Source organism: Monomorium pharaonis, chromosome 1 (assembly GCF_013373865.1).
Source record: "Monomorium pharaonis isolate MP-MQ-018 chromosome 1, ASM1337386v2, whole genome shotgun sequence".
Taxonomy (NCBI): Eukaryota; Metazoa; Arthropoda; class Insecta; order Hymenoptera; family Formicidae; genus Monomorium; species Monomorium pharaonis.
The window spans coordinates 29,512,178-29,522,075 of NC_050467.1; the positions used below are offsets into that span (position 1 = coordinate 29,512,178).

General features: G+C 29.1%; 2 protein-coding genes and 1 long non-coding RNA gene across 3 annotated transcripts; 2 read left to right on the forward strand and 1 right to left on the reverse strand.

Annotated features, from left to right (window-relative positions):
- Window positions 1–2,417: 2,417 nt before the first annotated feature.
- Window positions 2,418–4,572, forward strand: LOC118648791. Its single transcript, XM_036295204.1, has 4 exons — window positions 2,418–2,648; window positions 2,971–3,150; window positions 3,579–3,797; window positions 4,012–4,572. The coding sequence occupies exons 1-4, from the start codon at window positions 2,561–2,563 to the stop codon at window positions 4,521–4,523; spliced, it is 999 nt and encodes a 332-aa protein (XP_036151097.1). The 5' UTR covers window positions 2,418–2,560; the 3' UTR covers window positions 4,524–4,572.
- Window positions 4,528–5,027, reverse strand: LOC105830155. The gene is made up of 3 exons (XR_001138546.3): window positions 4,916–5,027; window positions 4,707–4,831; window positions 4,528–4,591 (listed from the first exon to the last, which is right to left on the reverse strand). It is a non-coding gene; the product is annotated as an uncharacterized LOC105830155 (long non-coding RNA).
- Window positions 5,028–5,400: 373 nt separating this feature from the next.
- LOC114255264 lies at window positions 5,401–6,924 on the forward strand. The gene is made up of 4 exons (XM_028193545.2): window positions 5,401–5,720; window positions 5,837–6,079; window positions 6,160–6,323; window positions 6,396–6,924. Exons 1-4 carry the CDS (start codon window positions 5,673–5,675, stop codon window positions 6,565–6,567), a joined length of 627 nt encoding a protein of 208 aa, XP_028049346.1. The 5' UTR covers window positions 5,401–5,672; the 3' UTR covers window positions 6,568–6,924.
- The last annotated feature ends 2,974 nt before the right edge of the window (window positions 6,925–9,898 follow it).

Here is a 9,898-nt window from a genome sequence, read left to right on the forward strand (position 1 = left end):
GAATTTTATCGAGACCTCCGTTAACAATGTAATATGCAATAGCAAGAAGATTAATAACACGAAAAGAGGATCTCCATTCTGGATAGATGTTAGCAAGGGACCAATAAAACATACCAATTTTATGAGTATGTGATCCAAGTGGATTAGCTACTTCTAATTCATCATAATACAAGATAATTGCAAGAGAATTAGGAGTTTTATTGAAAAAATTATGTGATTTATAGTACTGACCGCGTCCAAGACAGATTTCATAACATCTCTATCATTTCTTAAGTTATCGACGCAATAACGCACTTGTACATTACCGAGTAATCTTTGTAAGCTAGAAAGCAGTGGCACATAATAGCCATAAGATATTTTCTCTACTAAATCAGATTTAGGTCTGTGTTTCCAAAATAGTTTGCGACTTAATTCTATTTTTTTCGGTGTAATCATATTTAGATTGTCCCTAAAAAATTTATTCATATAGTAATTGAGGAGTACCTCCTCGCCAAAGATTAGTTAGTGTTGACTTCGTTTTTAAAGAATATTTATTTCTCTACAATTGTTTTTAATTATTTTAGTGCGCCTTTCGGCGCGGAAAAAATGGGTTTCCTTATATTCTTCTCTCCCTGTAGGAGATATGTGGCTTCGTTAGGGTGACCAAAATTGGTCCGTATTTCTCTTCTGGAAGGTCTTCCTCTTCTGTTGAAGATTCGGATAGATCTGTTCGTGAAGAAGTCTCTAGCCTAGTCTTCTCAGCTGGAGGTTCTAGAAGATCTGTTTGTGTCGATATTTTCTGATGTGTCGTCTGGGTGAAGGCATCGACGAAGAATCTCGGTCTTGGGAAGTCAATCGGGATGAGCTTCTAGGGAAAGTATTCTGTATATCGCTCCGTCATCAGGAAAGTCTTCGCTTGAGAAGAAGCAAATACATTTGCCCGGAGAGAGCGAAGACATGTCATTTTGCTCCTTTATATATATAGTTTGATTTGTCATATTAATTTCGAGTTAATTCGTAATGCGACGTCTATCGGCAGGAATAATTTTTAATAACTGTATCTATTTGAAGTTGATTTCAGAATTTATGTGCGACTGTCAATTGTCGGTGATCATAGCCGACTTGTTAATACTCACAGTCGCCACAGTAATTATTATAACTTGTCCAAGATTTTGAATTATTGACAAGAGTTTATTCAATAACTTCAAAACATTTTTCAATTGTAATAACTCCCAATTCAGGATTAATATTTTGACGAAGTTTACTCTGAAAAAGAATATTACATATTTATAAAAACTCTTGCTTACTATTAAAATTAACGTTAAACTTACTATTAATACAAAAGAAAGTTGACTAATAAAATATTGCAATCCGCTGGCTATATTTTCCACAGCTGTTTGAGAGGTTTTACAGAGGTATCTCTAATAAAGAGAAGGAATTTCGCTATATGCCAATTAAGATCATCTGTCTCATTGATTACATTACCTGCTAGCTTTAAAATAAAAGATAATTAAAATACAATTAAAAAATTATACGAAATAGGTAAAATTAAAATTTATTTATACCTATGTTTTGTTGTAATATATTATTTTGATTTGGTAACATGTCATTATTTTCATAAACATTTGGTTTACATTGAAACGGAATATCTGTTAATAGTTCATCATGTTGTTACGATGCTTTCTTATAATGTGTTTTTTAAAGGAACACCATTTGATAAAAGTGGCTATACAATCTGCCACTACACATCTTACAGTAAAATTTGGATCAAATTTATAATTTCTTATGTAATGAGACATTAAACTTCTTGAAATTACAGTGAAAAGAAAACACATTGGACATTTTAAACGTGTCAATCTTCTCTCCATTTCAAAAAACTATAAAATGCACTCTAGAAAAGTAAAAGCATATTTTAATAACTACGTATTTTTTAAAACAAATGTTTAGAACAGAGCACATAATGCACATACATACAAGAATTGACATAAATGTAAAGGCAATTATACCGAACACAATTCACGCAGCTCGTTAACCTCTTATAACCTCTTGGCATGCTTTGAATCTAAAAACCTCCTTTGAATCGTGGCATACACTTTTCATAAGACGTAACAGCATAGCAAAGAAAATATACTAAGCAGCGTAGTAAAATTGGCAAACAGTCGGTTTTTCCGCGCACGACATACGCACACACAGCCAGAGACGCACACACAACGGCGCGACAATCCCACTTGCTATGCGCGCAGCACCCTCGCCTCGTGTGCTTACACTCATGTATGTACGCGCATGCGTCTCACGTTCCATGATTCTTCCTTGTTTATCGCCGTGAACGTGAACTCCGTGGGTGCGTTCGTTTATGCAGTAACTGCCGCAGTTGTCGTTCGTTTACTTCGTCTGCGAAAGTTACTGCGGCGCAGTTTGTCGTTCGTTTACGCAGTGATACATCTCATCTGAGCAGCTACCTCGAAGGTCCTGCTTTGGATGCTCTGCTCGCAGTACTGCATAAACAAACGCAGTATCACGCAGTATTTTCATCGTCGTATTTTCACTTATTTACGTGAGATTGTGCCTGAAAATTTAAAAAATGTCAAGTTACTTTATTAAAATTGAAAAACAAAAAGGTGGAGAACAACTCCTCAAGATTGATCCTACAAAACTAAAAATAATACCAGGTAAATTACATAATAAAAAGCTATAAAGTTTATTAATTTGTGTTTGTTTCGTAATCAAATAACCTAAAAATTTATATTTATTAAGAATGTAAATTGAAAATCAATCCGCAACATATTAAAAAAATTGATTATGTTCAGAAAACACAAGTGCTCAGTGAGCAGTCAGTGATTATTGATTCTTACTGTTATATCTCTAAATTTAGACAAATTATATAAGCAAATTACTCAATTGCTGTGTAACGGTTGTGTTTTCTGAACGTAACCATTTTAAACTTGCAGTAAACAAATTATAATTTTTTGTGGTTTTATAAATTTATCTTAGGTGCAGGTTCTACTGCAACTATTCCTAATAACACGACGTCGTCTACGATAAATATAGAAAAACAAGAGAAGCCTGAATTTGATAAGAATTTGGATCCGTCATTACTTTCTCAAAATGTCTTGTGTACACCGTCAATTTTTCCAAGGCTTTTATCCGAATCAACTTCACCAGTAGTCCAAGGTATAAATAAATAAATTTTTTATATATATACTTATTGTATTATAAAAAATTTATATTCATTATAATATGTATAAATATTATAATAAATAAATATATTTATGTGTATGTAATAAAATAGTTGCAAATATCACAGATTCCACCCAGCAAACACAGAACATTGCGGCAATGTTGCAATATTGCTGTAATGTTGCTACAATGTTACAACATTGTCGCAATGTTGCTGCAATGTTCTATGTCTGCTGGGTAATATAGATATAATAAATGCATACTGTAATATTACTTATAAAAATTGATCAATTTGTAATTATCTCATAACTCACATAGGATTGCATTAGTCAACCGTTTTGGTGTTAATATTTATTTGTTTTTATTATTTTTTTAAATACTGCCTATAACTGCATTTATGTTCCTGTGTATTATCATAATAGGTTTGGACAATTGTAAAGTTTTTCGTTTGGTCGATTTGAATACAACGACAACTTCGGGTCCTCAATCTGCTATTCCATCAACGATAACTTCTGAACTTCCATTTTTCACTGTTCCATCAACTGTCACACTTTCACAAAGTTCTACGGATGATATGGATAATATGGGAGGGTCATGTCCAAAAAAACTAAAAATGGAAAAATGTTCATCATCAGCGGAAGGTAAGTAACCAAGGATCTTAATTTCTGTTTATTGTTTTCTACTGTGCATAGTGGAAATCAAATTAATTGTCAAACTTCTATTTTATGGAATTTATTTTTGGAAAAATTGTTAGTATTATGACCAGTAAGAAAAAATATAAAGAAAATTTTGAAAGTGTTGATATTTTCAACATATTTATGTGTTCTATAAGTAATTTTTTTGTTTTAATTTTAGGTGTTTCTAAAGAAAACTGGACAGAAGCAGAGATACAGCTTTTACTTGAGCAACGACTCAATATGAATCATAAATTTGAAAACCCAAACACACGAAAGACACCATATTGGAATATAATAGTTAAAAGTTTTCAAGAAAAGGGTTACAATGTAAAAGCAAGTGATTTAATAAACAAATGGAAAAATCTCCAAGTTACTTACAATCGGAATGTAAGTAAACTGAAAAGAACGGGCGAAAGTGCTATTACTTGGAAATACTTTGAACAAATGCATGAAATTTTTGCGGAGAAGAAAAGTGTAAATCCTGTAGAAGCATCACTAGGTTCAACTTTCAAACCAAAGACACTTACCTTGTCAGAGGATGAATCAACTGATGTATGTAAGGAAAATATAGATGTTAAAGAAAATATTTTACCAAAAGAGAGAAAAAGAGAACAATCAAAGAAAACGCGATTTCAAGAAGAAATGTTACAACTCTTGAAAGAACCTCTCGTGAGACGAAAATGCGATTGAAATGTTTTTTCGTGCATTCTAAAAATTATACCGCAAAAATTTTCAACTTTCGGTACTTGTCTATGTTCCTATAAACAAAAAATAAACAAAAATATATACTTCTAGATTTATTATATATATTAATATTATTTATTTAAACTTGTAAAATTTTAATAAAACTAATAAATAAAATATACATAATACCACATCATTTAACAATAGTAGCTCTTCATCAGAACTATCTGTCCATAAATCAGAATCATCTGATGAGCTATCATTGATCAATTCTATTGCACTATGAATAATATTATTTGTATCCATTGTGATTTCTAAAAATAGAATTTTTTAAATAAATAAATTCAAATACTTAATTTAAAAATTAATTAATATTTAAATTTTAAACAAACTATAACCTAGTTTTCCTAGTCTTTTAACTGGAGAAGACAATCCGAGCAGTAGTTCACGCAGATATTCATTCGGTAAAATGTATCACGTGACTGGCAGATGAGATGCGCAGTGGATGCGCTAACCGCTGCGTAAACGAATGCACCCCGTGTGATCCCCGAAAAACGGTTAAATATTAACGGTTAAATATTTCACAATGGTTAAATATTTCACAATGGTTAAAAAAGAAATTTATTTGCAATTCGGAAATAAACGAAATAAATGTATTGAATTTGAAAGTAAATCATCAATGTCTGACTGGGACAGTTTGAGAGAAATTATGCAAAAAAAGCTGAGAAAGATGAAGATTTGAAAAGAAGACTGCAGAATTGCAATAATATTATATTTCAAAAATATAAAATAAAAAAAAGTGGAGAGAAAATATTAGTAGACGTAGACGAAGAGGAAGAGCCAGAAGTAGAAAATGAGACTGATTTGGCTGTAGTTTTTTGTTACGTAGACGATATAAAAAACGAAACATTGGAAAATGAAATCCAAATAGAAAATATTTTTAACAAGCCTTCTACTTCTACTTCTTTATTCATAGACTTATTAAATGATGTACCAAAATGTCATGAAATTTCATACAAAAAAGAAAATGATGTAAATATATCATTTGTTCATGATGAAAGTATTGCGACGTATGAAATAGAGAGAGAAAATAAGGAAAATGAGGAAAGCGAAATTGAATTACAAAAGATAAAAACTGAAAGTAATTTGAAGCCAATGGAAAATTTATTAAAAAGGAAGTCAAACATTAAAAAACTAGAAAAGGTAAAGTATTTATATATTTTTTAATAATATTAATGTAAAATAATATATGCATTTACAACATTATTATACTTATTAATATAAGATCGAGTATATATATATTTTTTTCCTACGTATAGAATACCAAGAAACCAAAAGGGTTGCCTTTTCATGTTCCTAATACGCTACCTCATTCTTTGTGTGAATATGAAAAATGTCCAAATGGAATTATAAAGCATTCCTCGGAATTTATTAGATATTACGCCACAATATTAAGAACTGAATTAAATAATGAAATCACCAGAAATCATTATAAAGAAATGGCAAAAATAATCGCGGACAGACATCCCGTGTTAGCAGATGAAGGAGAAGATGTACCTTATGTAAGATTTTTATAATTTTTTATTTATTTCTTCCTGTTTTTTATCATTGATGGTTTTTTACATTAATTTTTTTAACGCAGGGCAGTATTAAAAAAAGCTTAAGTGAATGCGTTAGAAATTTAAGAGCTCGGGAAAAGAGAAAAATTAAAGAATTTATTAAAGAAGCTGACTCTTCCTGCACTGACAAAAAAAAAATTCTTTCTGTGCCAAATCTTTCAATGGCATCAATTCATCCTACAGAAAAGTTAGTAATTATGTGATCATGTTATACATATTCTGTATATATATTTTTTCATTTTTATTGTCTTTATTTTAGTTATTTACAAGAAACAGACAAAGAGAAAAAAAAGCAGGAGGAGATGATAAAAGAGTTAAAAACCTTAACCGAAAAAGTTGGCCTGACTCCTCATGTAAAGGTTTTAATGAAAGAAACATTTATAAAGAGAAAAGGAATTATTGCACTGAGAAAAAAATTTACTGAAAAATAAAAAAATTTGTTTAATTTTAAAAAATCATGTGTTTGCATACGACTATGAGCATATTTTTTTTAATATAGCAAATGTATTTATTAAAATAAAGCAAATAAATCTTATATGAAGCAAATTATTTATTAAACTTAAGAAATATTTTCTATAATATACTTAATATTTATTAAGATATAACAATTATTTTTTACAAATAAGTAATGTACTAATTGTATTTGTTCAATTCAAGAAAATACTTATTTCAATTAAGCATATCATTAATTAAATGCAAGAAAGATTTGTTAAAATATATCTAATATTTCGTGCAATATAAATAATATTTTGTTTAAAGTAAACAAATAATTTTTCTATTAAGTAAATCATTTTTAACTTATAAAAAATATTTTGTATAAGATAGTCAATATTTATTAAGTTAGAATTTTTTATTGTTATAATGTAATTAATATTTACTGAAAAAGAAAAAATATTTTCTTTTAAGTAAGCAAACAATTTTTCTATTAAATAAATTATTCTTATATTGTAAAAAAAATTTTCTATAATATCACTAATATTTATTAAATTGCATTTTTTATTTTTTATTAGTTATTAATTTTGGATATCAAAATAAAAAAACATTACCTTAAATTCAAATAATAATTTTTATATGTAAACGGCAGGTTCAGAAATTTAAAAAACTTTTATTTAGTATAAATTAATATTTCGTTAAAGATAAAAACATGTTCTTGCATTTAAAGATGGTTATCTTAAATTAAAATACATGTCAATTATACTTAAAAAAAGCATTATTTGTACATACATATGTATCTAAAACTAAAAAAAATTTCTTCAAATCTAAATAATGACTTTTTACAAAAAGTTAAAGAATATATAATTGCTTTACTTAGAAACAATTTAAAATTATCAATAATAAAACCAATAAGAGCTAGATCGCGGTTGTCAGGTGCGATTGCAAAATTATAATACACGGATTTCGTTATTTGAACAAATCAAACGTACGCGCCGAATATTCACAAACTTTATCCCATAATTAAGAGTTCGTAGAATATTCGGCGCGTGAATTTAACAAATAGTATTTGAGATCCATGTATATTAATTTCGCAATCGCTTGGCAATTGTGATCTAGCTCTTTTTGGTCTTAACGTGACTTTAGTTGTTTCTAAGTAAAGCAATTATATATTCTTCAACTTTTTATACAAAGTTATTATTTAGATTTGAAGAAATGTTTTCAGTTTTAGATATATATATATATATATATATATGTCCGTACATGTCCGGGTACTGGTACTTTTATTTTAAATGTTGTCAAATAATTGGCATATTATAAAATAAATAAAAGACATAAAGATACATTATTATAATTTTATTGCACAAAAATTTTTTTACAGTTCAAACAAATTTTCGCAGAAAATATAATTATCATTTGTTATAAAATAAACATGGTAATCTATTAAGTCTTTTTGTTTAATACAAAAGAATTGGTCCTGTTCTATTATTTTGTATGCACTTTTGTGTCGATTAAAACTTGAAGTCGAAAGTTTTACTAACAAAAAAAATACTTCTTTGCTATTATTTAAAATAATATATCGTATCTTACCAAATGAACGATCGTAAATATTGGTACATACCACATTATTTACCTCGTAACGTGTACCATTTACTGTAGCCCAAGATATTGTATCTAAGTCATTATGCGTAATTTCTTGAGGCAAAACATTTTTTTAATCAAGGTATTCTAATATTTCAATAAATTTAATTACTTTAGCATCATGTTGTAAGCGATTTGAAAATCCTTCATTGCAAACGAATCGATTACAAAGTTCTAACTGATGCCTCAGAGCAAGAGTGTAGGAAGGATTTATCCGTGAAGTAGTAACTTTAGCGTAATGTTTCAACTGTTTATGTTTTGCCTCAAAACGGATAGTCGACATTGTATTTAATGGCCCGTACTGCAGAATAATTCGTACGTAATGCAACAAAAAATGGTATTAGGTTTGAATGCAATATTAAATATTTTTTTATGCAAAGACAAATATTTAGTTACAACATGACGAAATAAATTTACACATTCTAATGTAAGAAAATGCAAACATGAGATATTAACAATCTTCTTTAACAGTAAATACAGTTGCCAAATTAAATTGTTTTCTGGTACAAGATCACAAACTATTAACGACAAATTATTCACCAAGTAATACATTTCGGAAGCCGTTATAATAATTTTTCCTGTTTTAATTGCTTCACAATTAAGTGGTGGTGGCACATTATGATTAAATGCATTATTATTATTTAATAATCTGTCATTGAAAACTTCTAAACTAAAAAAGTTCTCCACATAAATAAAATTATTTAATATTTTAGCTATGTCATATCTGCATATGCCTTCCAACAAATCATGCATTGGATCTATGGAAAAATTTTGCAATACATGAAAATTTGGAATCTTATTGAAAATGCACTCTTCCTTTATTCCTAGCGTCGAGTTTATAACATGATTACAATAATCATTTGGTGTTCTAATAAATTTCTCCTCTTCATTAACGAAATTTTGTGCATCTTTTTTAGTAGCTGTACAAATGCGACAATAATATTGACTGTTAAATCCCTTTGAAAAACCGAGAATTACATTTAAGCCTAAATTATCTCCAGCAATAAACATTAAACGAAATAATACCTTTTGTTCTTTATTGACATTAATAATTATTCCATTAACACAAAGTCAATTATTTGATCAACAACATGTGAGAAAATTTTATTTCCTAATCTTTTGTGATCTTGGTAATTATGTAACTGCATAAGTAGAATATTATCTAGAGTGCTGCAATATTGAGGAGGTAAACCTAATAATATAGTAGGTAAAATAATAATAGTTTATTTGATATTAAATTCATTTTCTTATAATAGCATATATTAACCTTAAGCTAGTTCATAACGGCAAGACCGTAACAGTTTATATTCAATATTTTATTATATTTCTCTTAATATTATAACGTTAGGCATGCGTTAGCGGCAAGTCCGCATAAGTTTTGTAAAGTTTATTATACCCTTATTAAGGTTGTTACTGCGACAGCGAAAACCGCGTCGCGTATATATTTTATAAAGATTTACACACCCGTGTTAACCGATACTCATATATTTGTATTAGACAAGCGTCGCGACAGTAAGCGACGCATCGCGAGCGCAACAGCGCATAAATTACATATTATATTTGTCGTGCATGTGAATAAACGCGTTATAGCCCAACAAAGACACTCGATCCGCGATACGCTGAGCCGTGCGAGCATGCGTGAGAGCGAGAGAGTGAATGGCGTGCGTGCATGCATAAATAACTATAAAT

Excerpts from the sequence above, each read along its gene's own strand:
- LOC118648791 (XM_036295204.1), top strand. The coding sequence starts at position 2,561 with ATGTCAAGTTACTTTATTAAAATTGAAAAACAAAAAGGTGGAGAACAA. Across the intron at positions 2,649-2,970 it reads AAAACTAAAAATAATACCAG|GTGCAGGTTCTACTGCAACT; the intron begins GTAAATTACATA and ends AATTTATCTTAG. Across the intron at positions 3,798-4,011 it reads ATGTTCATCATCAGCGGAAG|GTGTTTCTAAAGAAAACTGG; the intron begins GTAAGTAACCAA and ends TTTTAATTTTAG.
- LOC114255264 (XM_028193545.2), top strand. The coding sequence starts at position 5,673 with ATGGAAAATTTATTAAAAAGGAAGTCAAACATTAAAAAACTAGAAAAG. Across the intron at positions 5,721-5,836 it reads ACATTAAAAAACTAGAAAAG|AATACCAAGAAACCAAAAGG; the intron begins GTAAAGTATTTA and ends TCCTACGTATAG. Across the intron at positions 6,080-6,159 it reads AAGGAGAAGATGTACCTTAT|GGCAGTATTAAAAAAAGCTT; the intron begins GTAAGATTTTTA and ends TTTTTAACGCAG.